Raw genomic sequence first — 17,724 nt, forward strand, 5'->3', positions numbered from 1 at the left:
TTTACTACCGTAAATTTCAAATTTATTTTTATTTTATTTACCGTATATAATTTTAAGTTACTTGACCAAAGTCAAAGTCAAAGATGAGGCTCGTGCAAAACGCCGCCGTTTCAACAACTCCACCAACCCACCCACCCACCCACCCACCGAGCGAGAAGGACAAAGGCGCGTAAAGGCCCAATTCTCTCTGTGACTGAATTGACTCTCTTTCTCGGCAAGAATGGGTGTGACGGCGAAGATAGCACCGTCGATGCTGTCGTCGGACTTCGCCAATTTAGCGTCGGAAGCTGAACGTATGCTCAATTGTGGCGCCGATTGGCTGCACATGGACATCATGGTACAATACTCTGTTCCTTCTCGGATCCTAAATATGTTGCTTTTGTTTTTCTGCGAAAAAAAGACTGAATTTCGTGAATTTCTTGCAATTCTGATGATTTATTTTTACTAAAGCTGATTAATTTATGTGACTTCGTATTTGTGGTGCAGGATGGGTAGGTTCAATCATTTGCTTATTCATTAATGCTTTGCTCCATGGAGATTGGGTTTGATTCTATTTACTTTGCTTTTTCTGAACTTGGGTTTGGTACTATAAGTTATGCCAAGTTATTCTGGTATGATTATGTTCTATGGCGTTTGAACTATTTGACATGGTATTCAACTTTCAGTAGTCAGTTCCTTTTTGTTTTGATTCGTTTAACATGATTCATGTATAACGATGATAAATTTGTTGGTTTAAGATAAGCTCATTAGAGTTAATTATATTGCTTATGAAGATTTAATTTGGACATTTTGTGTTGGGGCACTTTGAATAATAAGAAGACATGATTAGCCTGTTTCTAATTTGATACAACTGTTATATTCCTTGTTTGATTGGCCTGAATAGGCACTTTGTACCAAATCTAACAATTGGAGCACCGGTCATTGAGAGTTTGCGGAAGCATTCAAAGTAAGATCTTCTTTTTCTTTACTAATAGACAATGATTTTGATAGGGTACGTGTGTTTTTTGGACTAAACGTGAAAGTGTTTTCTTCTCACTTACAGAGCATATTTGGATTGTCACCTTATGGTCACAAATCCTCTTGATTACGTTGAACCTATGGGGAAAGCTGGTGCTTCTGGTTTTACTTTCCATGTTGAGGTTTCCAAATGTGCGACATTACTGTTTGATTTATGTTTTTATAATCTACTTTTCCTATGGCTTGCATTTTTCTTCTTATCAAAGATTGGCCTATTTTGTTTTATCTGTTACATGTAAATTTGACTAGATAATTGGCAAGAACTCATTCAAATAATAAAAGCAAAGGGCATGAAGCCTGGTGTAGCTTTAAAGCCTGGGACGCCAATTGAAGAAGTTTATCCTCTGGTAGGCCTCTTTTCTTGTTTCAATAGTTCCCAACACTACTTTTCTAACTAAATTTATCTGGATTTATGGATATAATATAAACCTAGGTTCATTACTTATAATTCATGATTTAGTACCTGTAGTGCTACATCAGAAATGCTTCCTTTTGAAATTAATCAGATTCTTGTATTACTCCACAGATTGAGGCAGAGAATCCTGTGGAAATGGTCCTTGTTATGACTGTTGAACCTGGATTTGGTGGGCAGAAATTCATGCCAGAAATGATGGATAAGGTGCCATCCATTAGTTCTATTTTCTTTCATTTGTTGCATTGCACTCTAATTTCTCTACCAAGTTTTTTTTTTCCTTCACAGTTGTGCTTATTATTCTTTTCCCTCATGTCTTTATGTAGGTGCGGACACTGAGAAAGAAGTACCCTGCACTTGATATAGAAGTAAGTTCATCCATGACAATATTACCATACATAATCTTATATGGCTTTCTTTGTTTTACTACTCTTGAAGACCCGCTTTGGGCATTCAGCTCCTGATAGATTTTTAAAGACATTTTGGATTTTTGGAATTTGTAAAGGTTACAATTTTGTGTACTTATTCCTGCAGGGAACTTCTACCAACTGTGTAAATGTTTCATTTTGATTCGTTTATTTTAAAAAATTTGCTTCCTCACCCCGCTCCCACACTTGGAAACAAATAATATTTAGGTCCCCTTTTGTTTCAAGACAACAAGATTACTATTTTTTTCTTTCTTTCTCTATTTTGCTACTTTGGTTTATAATTCCCTTTTTCATGTTCTTTTTAGTGTTTCATCTCTCCATTTTAGCCTATTAATAATATCCAAGTCTCCAATGCAAAAAGAATAATATATTTCAGCAATTTTTTTTGTGTGTGCAGATATTTAAAGGGTAAAAATGTGGATTTGACAAGTGCTGCTTATTAATTAACCATTTTAGTTATTTTCAAGAAAATGTAGTTTTGTCCGGTGTCAATTATTTTATAATTTATATGTACATATGATAGTATATTATTACTTTGGAAACAAATCACTTTTTCATGTTCTTTTTACTGTTTCATCTCTCCTCCTTATGGTTTGTATTTCACAATTTTTTATGCCATTTGAAACAAATTTTAACTGTATTTTGCAGGTAGATGGGGGCCTGGGGCCTTCAACCATCGAAATGGCTGCTTCAGCAGGGGCAAACTGTATCGTAGCAGGAAGTTCAGTGTTTGGAGCTGCAGAACCAGCCAAAGTAATATCCCTTTTGAGAAATAGTGTTCAGGAAGCCCAATGAAACACAGTTGATTTTGGTTAATTTTGATGAAAATTCTCAGTGCATTAACTGTAACAAAACCTTATATATGAAATAAATCCTCACTCTCTTTTCTTCTAGGTACCCATATGGTGAGAGAACTCATATTTGAAATTCTTTGGGGGATGTGATAATTTAGTCTTTGAGATTTTTTTCTTTCCAAAAACAGTATTTTCTTATAAATTAATTATAATGTGTGCATAGAAAAATGTGAAAAAATTCCTTCAAAATTAAAAAAAATGTAAAATAATTAATAAATAAACGTTAAGGATTTCATTACTGCTGTTTATAGAAGTTAAAGGTTGTGATTTTGTTTGTCTCAAGATTGAATTACCAAACAAATAATTTAACTTGATTTTAGTGTGTATATATATATTGATATTACTAACAGTGATGTGTTAATAATCTTTAGAAACCAAAGATTGATTTGTTTGCGCAAGCACCAATGGTCAAATTCTGAAAATCCCCCAAATCTTACTTGGTTAAAACACTTAGAAGAAAAGATTCTATATTTGTGTACATACCCCTATACCTAAACAACAGCAGCAGATTGAAAAGATTTTTCATTGTCCATACAGATATTCCATGCAAAGAAAATAAAAGCTTGTGACCTATAACTAGCTCTTCTGTTTCTTTTCATCGTTCAGCCTGTGTTGATTGTAATGTTTCCCTGATGAGTGCTGCCATCTTATTCCTTTATTTTCAATGTATGTCTATAGGATAATTCTACGGTGCATTTCTAAACTAGAGCATCTTGTAAATTTTTTAGAAATTCCAAATAATTTACCGTATCAAAAATTAGGTTCAAACAAGTTGTTTTCCACGCGCATAAAAAAAAATTAGTCATGTGTGAAACAACTTGTTTGAATCTAATTTTCGACATTGTAAATTATTCGAAATTTCTTGAAAATTTATACTATGCTCTAAATAACTACAATAAATACGGTTATAAAAAAAATCGCGTCAAAAACTATTCCTGAGTAGGAAACACAAATGTAGTATACACCAGTGCATTTAAGGTATGCACCGTACAAGTATCCTATATGAGTGGATGCTGTAATAGTAAGCCCTACCATACAACTAATCAAAATATTTGTTCGAAAACAAAAATTTGCCAAAATCCATCTTTGACACACGTGATCAGTATTAGTCATTAGATTGAACACAAAATTATATGGTAACAGACCTAACTTTTTCATTATTATTGCATTAATTACTTTCACTGGCTATCTATCTGGCATTTGTTGTAGCAAGTAGATCCAAACTTTTATATTATTTTGGCTCACGTAGTTACCTATGTTATATTTTATAAAATAAAGCCTAATTTATAAGGTTAAAGTTAGATTTTTAACCAAAAAAATATAGGACCTATTTATTTTTTCTTTTTAACCAAATTAATTAATTAATTATTACCAAATATATTATTTTGGTAAACTGATCTAAATATTTTTATCAAATATTAAAAATTTATTTTCTATTATATTTTTAAAATATTTAATATCACTTATATATTAATTAGTTTATTATTTTTAATAAAAAAAATTATATATTTTAAATTTTAGAAACACTAAATTTATTAAGGGTGCTTCTATCTATAATATCATTTTTTCTCACTACATACATTTCTATTTAAAATGGAAATAATCTTTAACAATTTAGGATGAGTTTCAATAGAAATGTGTGTAGTAAAAAAAATGATGTTATATATAACAACACTCTTGATAAATTTCATGTTTTTAAAATTTAAAATATGTAAAAAAATTATTATTATTAATTTCTTAATATTTCAAGAAAATATTTAAGTCATTTACCAAAATAATATATTTTGTAATAATTAATTAATTTAGAAGAGTTTAAAGAGAAAAAAATGGGTGCTTTGTTTTTTTTTGTTAAAATTTTATCTTACCCTTATAAATTAGAATTTATTTCATAAAATATAACTTTGGGGACTTATATGAGCCTAAATGTAAATGTTGGGATTTAATTACTATAAAATAAATGTTGGAGACCTAAATGATACAAGTAATAAAGTTTGGAGACCTCAAGTGCTATTTACTCTTTTAATTAATGTATATTTTGTTTTGTTTTATTAATTAAAAAAAATCATTTAAAAATAATTAAAATGAGGATAAACTGAGAATATTAGAAATTAGGAGTATCAAATCTTGTAGGATTTACAAATAGAGGAACCAAATGAACATAGGTAACTAAGTTTGTATTTATTACAAAAAAATCATTTATCCTTAAAAACAAAAAAAATCAATTGTAACTAAGAAAAGTGGTCAGCATGTGCCATCACGTGCAACAATATAGTGTACTGTTATGTAGCTAGACTTTCGGTGAAATCGGTTTATCGGTACTTGGAATTTATTTTTACTTTAATAAGAGTGGGAAAGTACATGCATTTTCTATGGTAAGGTCCTTGTAATTTTCTCTTTAGTGTCAAAAGAAAAGACATCCATACATTTCATCTATATACTAATCACCAATCAATAGCCAAAGAATTTGACATTACTTTTTAGATTTCTCATTAGTAATAATTAAATATTTACATGTGTCTTTCTTCAACATCTTCGAGAGAATTTATTGGGTACTTGTGCTGAAAATTGACAAATAGTCAAGGTCTAATGAAACCTCCAATTTTGAGGACATAAAATGGGAAACGTCACTGATATATATTGTTTGCACAAACAATAAAATAAGATTAATATATAATTAAACCACTAATTTTCATTAACAAAGAGAAGTTAAAAAACATTGGACTATGAGGAATGTAAGGTAGGGATGTAAATGCGGTGGGTCGATCTCACCCCGCTAAAGATCCGCCCCGACTCGTTAAGACTTTTGATTCGGGTCGGGTCAGACCCGCCCTGTATGTAATGGAGCGGGTCAGACCTGACTCGGTAAGATTTTTTATTTTTTTCTTTAATAAAAGAAAGACGAATTTTTAAAAATGTTACAATATAAAAATAAATGGCAAGAAAGTCTCTCATACTAGATATAAATGTCTTGCCTAAATTTTTTTATACATGGTCTTGCATACTAAAATAAAATAAAATTTATATATTTCAAAGAAACATATCAATTTTCTTCTCTATTTCTCTTAAATATACTTTTTTTTATTTATATATATATTTTGATTGTGGATCACCCTAAATAGTCGTAGCAATTAGTTTTTTAAAAAAATTCCTTTTTACAAAAAAAAAAAAACAACAATTGGGTTGGGTTGTGATCCGACCCGCTTCAATCGCTAGCGGGTCGGATCTCAACCCACCCCGGTTTTGCTCTGCTTATTTTCGGATCATAGGCCGCTCCGTTGGGTCGGGGCTTCGACCCGCTCCATTCCACCAGGTTTTTTTGCCATCCATATTTTTTGCCATCCATATCCAGAAGTCTATACTTTGAACTTTGAGGTTAGAATTCAAAAAAAGAAAAACTTAAGAAATCTTTTTCAGCACAGATCTCAAGGAAATTTCTTATTCAAAGGGCTCACACACAGCAATGATGTTACCCTTTAAACAAGGCAATTGCTTTATGTCATGAATTAATTCTTTACTATATATTGGTCTATAATATATCAAGTTGTAAGGTGATGAAATGCTTTATTTTTTTGTGGTTATTATCGGTGTTTTGTCAACTTAGGATATTCATTGCCCTATTTGACCAATTAGTCCTAATACTATAGCTTTGCTTTTTGTGCCCTTGCTTTACCAAGCATGAGTGTCTCTTCGACTATATTTAGACATTATGCTTTCTTTTCTGCATGCGATTTCAACAACTTCCAAATCACACATCATTTTTATCTACACCTCTTTTACAGCTGATATTGCTTTATTTGCAATTCTCATCTCATATCAAAATCATTACTTTTCATTTTGAATAGGTACATATTGTATATATACACGTATGTTTGATCATAAACTACTTCCATAAATGCTTGTATATTAGGTACAATTGTGGTTTCATCTCAAACATTCTTATACCTATGTACCTAAAATTTATTTGTACTTCTTATAGTACAAATTGAACAAAGTTTATAGCTAGGGATATCTATCTTGTTGCGTATAATCTGGTTGTACATGAATAATGTCTAGATAAGTTAATAAACTAGGATAATCCAATTTCCTACATCTAGATATATGGTAGAAAAGATTGTATTTTTTTTTTTTATTATTATTATGTGTCTAATCAATGACTAGTACAAATGGATTTGTCTTGAAATGAAGACTGGCTTGAAGCCCAAGAAGGGTCTGAAGAAGCTTTGAAATAGGTAGTCACCCCATAGTTAGCGGAATCAGAGTTTTAAAAACAATGAAAAATCCTTTGTTATCCCCAAGAATCTTGTCCACAGCTTTGATAAATACCCTTATTTTGAAACACCATATTCTTTTTTGTGTATGGATCTAGACTACCCACCGTCCAAAAGCCAACAAAAAAGAAAAAGAGAAACTCCATAGCCATTTTTTTAATAGGGTGAGATTTGTATGTGAGTGAAGAAGCGTGTGGGAATGGCTGCTCAGATCAGTAGCAAGCTCTACTTGAAAGCTTTTGTCCTATTCATGTGGCTTATTGTCTCCACACTTGGTCAGAGCCAACTAAGATGCGAGTCTAGTAGTAACAACAACAACACTTCATCTCGAGATGTCTTTGGCTTCAAGTGCAGTACTACTAGTACTAGTAAAAATGGATCACTGAACAGATGCGAGACATTTGCCATTCTTAGAACCAATACTCACTTCTCTTCTCTTTCAAATTTAAGCTTTTATTTGGGTCTTAATCGGTTTGTGGTTGCTCAAGCTAATGGCATTTCTCCAGAGACTGAGTTCCTCCCCAAAGACCAGCCTTTGTTGATACCAATCAATTGTCAATGCAACCTTGGATTGTTTCAAGCTCAGCTGGCCAAAACTACTGTCGAAGGGGAAAGCTTTACTGAGACTGTTGAATCTTTAGAGGGCTTGACAACCTGCAAAGCCATCAAAGATAAGAACCCAGGTGTCTCATCTTGGGATCTAGGTGTTAAAGTTTTCAGCTTACTGATTCCACTGCCTTGTGCTTGTCCTTCATCTGGACTTAGTCCAATACCAACTCTTTATCTTACTTATCCAGTTACTCAAGGCGATACAGTTTCTAACTTAGCCATTAAGTTCAATACCACTAAAGAAGCTATCATCTCTGCAAATAACAGATCATTTGGAGCAATTAAAGAAAGCTTAACACCCTTTACACCTCTCATTGTCCCAGTTACTACTAGTAAGCCTGTTCTTGGTTCACTTGTTAAACCCCGCCAACCCAATTTGCGCTTTCCGGCTTCTAGTATCCCAGTCATTGGTCCACACAAGAAGAAATCGAAGATGAGGAAGGTTGGACTATATATTGCACTTACTGCTATCTTTGTAGGTGTTAGCATAGCAGTTGCAGCCGCTTTCTTAATATTCCAAATGAAGAAGAAGCAGAGTTTATCGTGCAAAGGATCAGGTGATGTGGAGCTTCAACAGCTAAGTTTAAGTGTAAGAACCATAAGTGACAATAAAGTTTCTTTTGAAGGATCTAATCAGGATACTCTTGATGGCCAGACCGTTAACAGCACAACACCCCGGAAGGCGCTGGTTGAGACTTACACGGTTGAGGAGATGAAGAAAGCAACAGAAGATTTCAGTTCAAGCAACCATATTGAGGGTGCTGTCTACCATGGCCGTCTCAGTGGGAAGAACTTGGCTGTAAAGCGCATAAGACAAGAACTCATCTCCAAAATTGAGTTTGGTTTCTTCAACGAAGCAATTCACCACCATCCCAACATAATAAGGTTGTTAGGGACATGTTTGACAGAAGATGGTCCCGATTCATTTCTGGTTTTTGAGTATGCTAAAAATGGTTCTTTGAAAGATTGGCTTCATGGTGGATTAGCTATGAAAAACCAGTTCATTGCTTCTTGCTATTGTTTCTTGACATGGAGCCAAAGGTTAAAGATTTGTCTAGATGTGGCCGTGGCTTTACAGTATATGCACCACGTAATGGTGCCGTTATATGTCCACAGAAACATCAAAAGCCGAAACATTTTCTTAGATGAAGAATTCAATGCCAAAGTTGGGAACTTCGGCATGGCCAAGTGTGCAGAAGACAACACATCAGACCCTCAAATCTGTTCATCAAATCCTGCAACTTGGAATCTTGGCTATTTGGCTCCTGAGTACATTCACCAAGAAGTAGTCTCTCCAAGCATGGATATATTTGCTTATGGAGTGGTTTTGCTTGAGATTTTATCTGGTAAAACGCCCATTTCTAGGCCTAATGAGAAGGGAGGAAGTAGTGTTTTACTTTCTGAGAAAATTAAGTCCATATTGGAGTCAGAAGATGCAGATGAGCTAAGGGACTGGATGGACAGTGCATTAGGCGAAAACTACTCGTTCGATGCAGCCGTTACATTGGCCAATTTGGCTAGAGCTTGCATAGAGGAAGATTATGCTTTGAGACCAACAGCTGAAGAAGTTGTTGAGAAATTGTCAAGACTAGTTGAAGAGGCACCAGAAGGAGAGTGTAGTTTGATCAGTGAGAGCTCTTCAAAACCTCTGGTCAAAGCTGCTGCAGACAATATGTGAATAAAACTCTTTTTCAAAATCCAAACAAGTACATGTTATGAATGGTCATTTTCAATGCCTTTGGCTTGTTGCTAGTAACTAGTAATTTTCATGTATTGTACATATGTAGTTAAGAATATGAGTTGCATATATAAGAAGAAGGTTTCCATTATGTGTATTCTTCTGTTTTGTGAAATAATATTTGTATTACTTTTTTTTGGTTTTCTCTTTGGGTGTTGGCTTTGACCATTTTAGTCAAAAACTTGTAACCATTAAGAATCAATCTAGAACTAATCATATATAATACTATATAAAACCAAGTCTAGATAGATGAGCATTACAGAACTTTAAATATAGCTGCCAAATATGTGCCAGAACAAATATGATTTTTTTTAAGGCTGCAAATGATAAAAATGCTTAGAGAAGACTAATTAATATCTGATACTAATTCATTATTGGTAATCCAACAACCACATGGGCCTTTTTGGTCGTTGAAGAGGTACACCTCTACTATAGAATAGAGATGTCAGATATATGTACCATAAGAACACCAAAAATACTAAATATACAATATAAAAAGAGTGTTGTTATTTGATATTTTAAGGTGTGCAACACCACGTGAGGTGGTAACCCATGATTGGTTAGCTATACTCTATAATATTTATTAAATTCAAATGTATGAGACGCGATATTGAATTGCACCAATAACAATATGTCATCTTTTTGTGATGTTGGACACTAATAATACTCTTTAGCAATTCTCGTATAAAAAATGCTGACTCACTGAAGTGAGCCTTTTTATGTGGTCGTCAAAATAGGTATACAAATATTTATATGTATTATTGACTTGTGTGATTGGAATTACATTAGGCAAAGTGGGTTTGTGATTATTAGGCATATTACCATGATTAAAATAAACTCCATAGATAAATTTTGGCCTCATTACATTGACCGCCATTTGCCCCTAGAAGGGTTTGACCTTTCGAACCCTCTCTGAGTTTTGTGCACCATTTTTTAAATAATATTTTTACTATGATGGATACGACACTATAACTTCTAGTGGAAATTTTATGACAGTGATGTGAAGAAAGATTCCATTTTTTAGTTCCATAATTAAATATATTTGGACTTTTACCTAGTCACTCTCTGGAAGCTTATTTCAAATAACAACGCTTGTTTACTACCTAATCGTTCACTTTTCTTGGCAAAGAAACTAGGATAATTTTCTTGGCAACTAATCGTTAAATTTTTTGGCAAGAAAGATCATTTAATTTGTTAGAATTATATGAAAATTTGAAGTTAGCAAAAATAATCTCATTGAATTCACGTTAGTGATTCTCGTAGTAAATTTGTGATTGTTTGTTAGAGTCACTCAATAGAATAAGTTGGCTCAAACTATCATGATTTGAAGTATTAATTTTTGTTAAATTCAATTTTACAAATCATTCAAGATTCGAAAACTTGAAACTATGTGCACGGTGATTTTATTTTTGTATGAGCATCTCCAATAGAATTAATTTGGAGATACAGTGTAAAATATAACTAACCTTGCAAATAAATTTATTTTTTGGGATGCCAAAAATTGTACTAAATTTATACACAATATAGCAATATAGCATAGTGCATATTTCGTATCACTATAAATACTATATATTTTATTTATTTTTATGTCAATTTTATTATTTTTATCTATTTACATTAAATATTTTTACTTTATTATTTTATTATTATCTTATACTATCAATAATAAAATAATTTAATTTTGTATATTTTTAATAAATATCAAATTAACAAACATTAAATTTTACAACAATTTTGTCTCAAATATAACAAACTATTTACCTTTCTCAATCCGATGGTCTGACTAAGAAGAACTGAAAATTTAAAGTAACCAAAGCAAGTAAAAAAATATTATTGTTATTATTAATAATGAATGTAATAAAAATCAATGAATTACACACAAATAATATGAATACATGTATTGGTACAAATCTACATAATAATACATCATGATCGATCAATACTAACGTTTACAACATCATAACCTTAAACTCATCAAAATTGAGAACACCATCACCATTGAGATCAAAGGTAGCAATCATGAGTTTACACTCGTCAAGGCTCTTAGACTCACCAAGTCTACTAAGCATTTTCTTAAGGCTTTTTGGGGTAATACAACCACACCCATCCATTTCATACATCTTAAAAGCCTCTCTCAAGTCTTTCACTTTCTCTTCTTCCTCGCCTTCTTCAACCAACTTAACAAAGTCTTCCAACCCCAACAACCCATCTCCGTCGGAGTCCAAGTGCTCCACCGCCGCCTCGGCGTCCGCTTTCGAAAGCTCTCCGCCTATTGCTCCGACGCATTGCTGCAACTCCGACGAGGATATTCTACCATCGCCGTTGGAGTCGAAGTGGTTGAAAACACGTTCGTATTGTGTGAGTAAATCCATGTATGTATAAAGAAATATATGAATTTATTCGATATGTAGTTCAGCACAAGTAGCAGAGCTCAAACTTGATGGTGAAAATCCTTAGCGATCGAGAACGAGAGCCAAAGCTAGCTAGCTATAGACGATGGAAAATGGCGGCTTTTGAATTGAATCCCATGATAGATAGGCTTGACGAGTTGATTTGTATTGATTTTTTATCTGTATTTATATTAGCTATAGCGCGTGTCGTGGTTGACCGAGCAACTTACGAGGAGGGGCATATCACACGCATTTTCTTATGTAAAAATATGAAGAGAAAAAGACCGTTGACAAAGAAAGTTTTATGACGGTGATATAAGCATGTGTGTGTGTGGTGAGGTAATTTTGCAAAAGTTTTGTGAATGGAATCTTCGGAGAAAGGACTGTAAATTTGTACATGAAACTATGTACAATTTTTGGTGAAAGAAGAACGAATCAGTACTTAAATGTCGACCGACTTTTATTCAAAGGATATTATTCTAGAAATGAAGGAGAAATCATGTTAATTTGTATTTTTATACTAATAGAATTTTATTTGTTTCGTTGGTGTTTTTAGATGAAATTGGAATTAAATTATACAAATTCTTTTCTTTATATGACAGTTTTATTGTCTAAGACATTTTTTTTCTTTAACGAGAATTGTTTTAATTATTATTAGTATCCAATATCATAAAGAAGTGTCAAATCGTAATTAATACAATTTAATATCTAATCATACACGTCTAAATTTAATTAATATTATTAAGTATTACTAGCCAATAATAAATAATTATATGTGTTTGCCTCCTTAACAATACTATTTCTTTCTAATTGGATTACAATATTTATCTCCAATTGCTATCTTGACATAATAAAGTATATTTTCACAAATAAAAAATAGTAGTTTTAATTTACAACCGCCCAACCGTCCAACCGTCACTCAATACGTGCAGGTCTGAAAACATTAATTGTTTTGCTATTGGCGTTTTTTTCTTGCACACATGCGTTTATGTGTTGATCACGTATGACATACGTACAGGACGAGTGAAAGCCGTAATATAAACGAAAACGACACAATATTAATATAAAATGAGATTATTATTTTTTTTAGTGAAGGCAAATTAAATAGAAGTGTATATGTTTATGATTAAAAAATTCATTATACATGTAATTATTCATCTCTAACCATTATAATTTAGGATGATTCTTTAATAAGGGCATGCAGTGATTAGTATTTAGAAAAATTATAATTTTTTTTTAATGATTGTGTATATTATAATAATAATAAATATTTTACTAATTCTTGAGAAGTTCTTAATTAGTGCTTAAATTAGAGTTAAAACAATCAATTATAAGCATAATTATTTTTTTTTACGATTGAAAAACATATGGTTTGAATTATTCAGAAAATTAAAATAAAAATAAAATATACAACATTGAGTTATAATTTTTTAAATACTATAAATAAAAATGAGCAGGGACATGTTGTATGACTCTAAATTATCCCATAATTTAATTATTAATTTACACATACTATGGGCCTTAATAGACCTTTGTACTCTTTTTCAGCTGTTTCACAGGAATTTTCCCGACTAAATCTTCATCGCCTTCCACTCTCTCTAAAGCTTTATGTTTCAGCAGCTTCATGAGGCCTTACCTTTGTTGTATTTTCAAAAGTAAGTTTTGTTTTCAAATTGGGACATAGCTTTAGGCAGACAGTTGATCAGTTTACAGAGGCATTTCCAATAATTCCATATTCAAGTCTCTCCTCTCTCCCTCTACTGATCGATCACCTTCATCAAGCTTCTTTCTCTTTTCTATATATGTATGTATGTATGCATCTCTCATGAACTGTTGACCTTTGATTTGATACAAATTTGAAAACTTTGCTGCAAATTTGATATTTTTTCTTCAAGGGGTTTGTCGTTTTTGATCATTTAGTGTGTGCTCTTTGCTTTGATGCTTTCATTTTCCTTTTTGGATTTTGATTGATTTTTTTTTTCTTGCTTGGCTGCTATGAAAATTCAAGTATGCACAATCGATTTTGTTTGTTGGAATTTTTTTTTCTTTTGAAAATTTAGTTAGAATAGTAATTAAATGGTCTCTATCTCTATGTGCGATTATATATCTAAGATTTTGTTTGAACAGTGTAATTTTGATAAAAATGTAAACATGAGAAAGTTTCATCAATAGGAGTGGGAGTAGGTGCATTTGTCGGGTGTTCTTTGATTAAGTCATACTCTGTACATTGTTATATTTACGGTGCAAGAAAATTGTTCGATGAAATGTCTCAAAGAGATATTGACTTATAGATAAAGAAACAGTCGAGGAAGCAACAAGAAGAAGCAGAGAAAAATCAAAGATGTTAAGAGAGGGAAGAAGCTGAACTGAAAGGCAACTAGGTTATCAGTTCTGAGACATTGGCATTCCTTTAAGATTTTATTAAACTAATTTTCAAAGTGCAAGGTAGGCATGTAAATGAGGCGGTTCTGCCCTGTCCGATTAGTTTCTTGGAGTGGGGAGGGTCGCCCCGCTCCGGCTTAATCGGAACGGGTTTGTCCTGCTCTATTTGTCTTATTTAACTTTTTTTTTTAAAAAATATTAAATTATAATTTTAGAATTTTTCCTAAGCTTAAATATTATTTTTTATTGTAATATTTATATTTTACACTTGGTATCAACTACACCATCAAATATTATATTTTGTTTTTTTTTTATTTTTAAAATTTACAAAATAAATACAAGAATAATGATGAATTATATAAAACATATTTTTCAATATTTATAATCTTTTATAGTCTATATAGAATTAAAAATATTATAAACCACATATAAAATGTTAATTTTACGTACTATGTATATAAGTAGCACGAGAGAATTGAGTTTCAGTATAGAAAAAAAAAAAAATCGAGGCGGGGCAGCCCCGCCCCGAATTCCGCCCTGTTTTTATCGTGGTGAAGATGCCCCGTCGAGTCGGGGCCCCGCCCTGCCTCACCGCCCCATTTTGCCATGCCTAAGTGCAAGTTTTATTGACATATTAGATGTTTTAACATACAGAATATGGCTAAATTTGTCTTTGCCATGCTTGCTTATTGCTTAAAATACATTGATAAATCCATTTAATCTTAAGGAATATTGTTATCTTACATACATTTATACATTTCTTCAATATAATATAGGCTATGTAGCTTTGTATAAATACAGAGTGATTACTGCTAATTTGAAAAATGATATTTTGAGCTCCGAGTATGCAATGGTGAAACACTATTATGATGTTATTTACTAAAACACTCCTACCCATATCAATCGCTAATGACAGAGTCATCAATGTGGATAAAATACCATATAATTTTTTTCTTTTTCTTAAATAACCATTATTATATTTATATAATCATATCTATATCAAATTTGAGTAAGAATGTTGACAGTTTCTATTTCTTGGTTTATGCAGGAACTTTGATTGCTAAGGAATCATCGTAATCTTCAAAATTCATCATTTGAAATGGTCTCTCAAGTAAGTATTTATCTATATTGATAAATTTGTCTTGGTGAATTTACATATTTACATAAACATTACTTCAATATAATATAGACTATGTAACCACCAAACATGGATGGCAAACGGATCATTTTTACTCTTAATTCTTGAATTGCACCCATGTGCAGGTGTTTTTGTTTTTCATGATCTCTCTCAAAGGAGAACAAAAATTAGATGAAGTAGTGGGCAGCTGAGATTTCTAGGATGATCATGATATCTTGAAATAGATCAAGAGAAGAAAAATATATAGCATTAGTTGGAACGTCTCTGCCTCTTTAGAATATTTCCAATTTATAGGCTTTAACTTATGTTATTAGTATTTTTAATTAGGTCTTGCATGGACTCATTGATTGATCATGATTAATTATTAATCACAAGGCTACATGGAGTAGGGAACGTGAATATTAGAAAATTCATAGTATTGGACATATATATATATTATGTTGATATTTTGTATTTGTGTGGCGTCCAATAATGCTGTGGAAAATGATATTCTAGCTTTGTTTTTATTAAGAATGACACAAATCTCCTTTAGTCCTTAGTGCATATACTATTTGAAACATATGTTGATTGCTTGCTGAGTTTGTAATGAAAGCAAAAGCCTGATGTGGGAAGTGAGCATCCCAACATTTTCTAGGTGGACAGAGGTCAACAATTTGACCACAACAAATTCACCCATACAAAGACTTCAATTTATTTTTCCTTTATATATATATATATAGTTACATATATAATTATAATTAAAAAGATGGTCTTTAAGAGTCTTCATATTCTGAGTTTCTTAACCAATTATAAGACATCAAGTTGCATTTTTCTATTTTCATGTTCCTAATTAGCGGTTTGCAGTTATGTTTATTGGTAATAAAGACAACATTTGGTTTTTTTATTTTTATTGTATGTTTTTTCTATGTTTTTAGGTGATGAGTGAAGACAATAGCACAAGACATGGATGCTTGCAATAAATAAAGAAAAACTCTGGATTGATGTTACCTTTTGTATTGGACCAGTTGGACATCTTGTTTCTTCTTTTCTTTTCTTTTTTTTTTTTCAAATTTTTTCATAATTTTATTTCTAGGTTTTTGATAAATTTATTGTTTTTTGTGGTTGTACAGAATGTCAAAGGGAACACAATCAATTTACAGGACGTGGTGTTTTGTGGTCTAATTGATTTTTCTTATAATTAATAGATGTTCAATAAATAAAGAGTTTATATTTTTTTGGATTCTGTGTTTTGTCTCATTATTTGTTTGGACCCTGTGTTTTAACAAATTACTTTTTGGAATCTATATTTTGTAAAATGGTTGAGTTTATACATTTTTGGACCCTGTGTTTTAACAAATTATTTTTTGGACCTTTTTGGACCCTATCTTATAATCCGATTTTGGTTAATGATTTATCAACTAAAATTATAAATAATTTATCAAACTAACAATTTAGAACAAAAATAAAATCATTCTGCTTAAAAACTGTGTTGTTATATTTAATTTTTTTTTTATCAAAATTGAGTTTAGGGTTTTATTTTAACCATTTTACAAAACATGGGGTCCAAAAAATAATTTATCAAAACACAAGGTCCAAATAGGTAATGGGACAAAACTCAGGATCCAAAAAAATTTAAACCCGTAAATAAAATTATGTTTATATGGAGAACCGAATTTGAACTTTTAAGTTTTACTCTTTTTGCTTGATAATAACCCAATAATATGTGCTAATGCAATTTCTTTGTTTCGACACTTTATTTTGATGAAAAAAAATTAAAATATAATTTCTATTATTGTGTCCTTGTTTTTTTTTCTTGCAAAAATTCATAGAAATAGTTATTACACTAAATTTGGTTAAATAATCTGCAATATACTGCAGAAAGTGAAAATTGGCAAACAAAAAGACTAAAACAAGCATAAAATTCATCAACAACACAAAGAATGTTGCAGGAGGGTGAGTGGCCTCAGAATCTGAGGATCCAAACACCTTCAGTCAACTCCTTCTTTCACACCAGTTTTAAGGAAATGATGAGTGAGTCAATATTCTTAAGCAAAATTGCATCACAATTCCATTGAGGTAATTAAATAGTTTTTTCTTAAAATTTAAGCATGTCTATAATTAATGTGTGTGTAAATTATGCAGTAGAAGAAGCAGAAGACAAATGAGAGTTGCTGAAGAAAAACAAACAACTAAATGTCTCACTTGTATGTAATTTAATGTCTTTAGAATTTTCAATATGCAACTTCTGGCATATTTTAAAATTGTTGGGTAAATTCAATTACATTAATGTTATATATTTAGTGTAACTATAATGAAATGAGTTTTGTTTATATTATTATCATTAGCTTTAATATAATGTAATATTAATAATATTAGAATTTTTTTTTACTTTTATAAGTAGGAGCACGTGCTCTTAAACTAGTATATTTATACATATGATCTAAGGACAAATAATATATTATTAAAACCTTTAAAGAAAGATTTACATTATATATCACTTGCTTTAACA

The 17,724-nt window shown here is 31.4% G+C and overlaps 3 protein-coding genes and 1 long non-coding RNA gene across 6 annotated transcripts; 3 read left to right on the forward strand and 1 right to left on the reverse strand.

Annotated features, from left to right (window-relative positions):
* Positions 1-220: 220 nt before the first annotated feature.
* On the forward strand, positions 221-2,750 carry LOC133813865 (ribulose-phosphate 3-epimerase, cytoplasmic isoform-like). Its single transcript, XM_062246901.1, has 9 exons — positions 221-337; positions 487-491; positions 594-650; positions 848-946; positions 1,043-1,149; positions 1,267-1,364; positions 1,544-1,636; positions 1,756-1,797; positions 2,506-2,750. Exons 1-9 carry the CDS (start codon positions 221-223, stop codon positions 2,650-2,652), a joined length of 765 nt encoding a protein of 254 aa, XP_062102885.1. The 3' UTR covers positions 2,653-2,750.
* A 3,795-nt stretch (positions 2,751-6,545) lies between these two features.
* Positions 6,546-9,423, forward strand: LOC133817095 (protein LYK2). Its single transcript, XM_062249485.1, has one exon. It carries the CDS (start codon positions 7,179-7,181, stop codon positions 9,264-9,266), a length of 2,088 nt encoding a protein of 695 aa, XP_062105469.1. The 5' UTR covers positions 6,546-7,178; the 3' UTR covers positions 9,267-9,423.
* Positions 9,424-11,146: 1,723 nt separating this feature from the next.
* Positions 11,147-11,888, reverse strand: LOC133817096 (putative calcium-binding protein CML19). Its single transcript, XM_062249487.1, has one exon. The coding sequence runs from the start codon at positions 11,696-11,698 to the stop codon at positions 11,276-11,278; it is 423 nt and encodes a 140-aa protein (XP_062105471.1). The 5' UTR covers positions 11,699-11,888; the 3' UTR covers positions 11,147-11,275.
* Positions 11,889-13,178: 1,290 nt separating this feature from the next.
* On the forward strand, positions 13,179-16,935 carry LOC133817097 (uncharacterized). Of its 3 annotated transcripts, none has more exons than XR_009885499.1 (3): positions 13,179-13,524; positions 15,147-15,209; positions 16,151-16,935. It is a non-coding gene; the product is annotated as an uncharacterized LOC133817097 (long non-coding RNA). The 3 variants fall into 3 exon arrangements; XR_009885500.1 differs by having other exon boundaries at positions 13,179-13,520; XR_009885501.1 differs by having other exon boundaries at positions 13,179-13,371.
* Positions 16,936-17,724: the final 789 nt, after the last annotated feature.

This window comes from Humulus lupulus, chromosome 2, assembly GCF_963169125.1.
Source record: "Humulus lupulus chromosome 2, drHumLupu1.1, whole genome shotgun sequence".
Lineage (NCBI taxonomy): Eukaryota > Viridiplantae > Streptophyta > Magnoliopsida > Rosales > Cannabaceae > Humulus > Humulus lupulus.

Excerpts from the sequence above, each read along its gene's own strand:
- LOC133813865 (XM_062246901.1), top strand. The coding sequence starts at position 221 with ATGGGTGTGACGGCGAAGATAGCACCGTCGATGCTGTCGTCGGACTTC. Across the intron at positions 1,150-1,266 it reads CCATGTTGAGGTTTCCAAAT|ATAATTGGCAAGAACTCATT; the intron begins GTGCGACATTAC and ends AAATTTGACTAG. Across the intron at positions 1,365-1,543 it reads TTGAAGAAGTTTATCCTCTG|ATTGAGGCAGAGAATCCTGT; the intron begins GTAGGCCTCTTT and ends ATTACTCCACAG.
- LOC133817095 (XM_062249485.1), top strand. The coding sequence starts at position 7,179 with ATGGCTGCTCAGATCAGTAGCAAGCTCTACTTGAAAGCTTTTGTCCTA.
- LOC133817096 (XM_062249487.1), bottom strand. The coding sequence starts at position 11,698 with ATGGATTTACTCACACAATACGAACGTGTTTTCAACCACTTCGACTCC.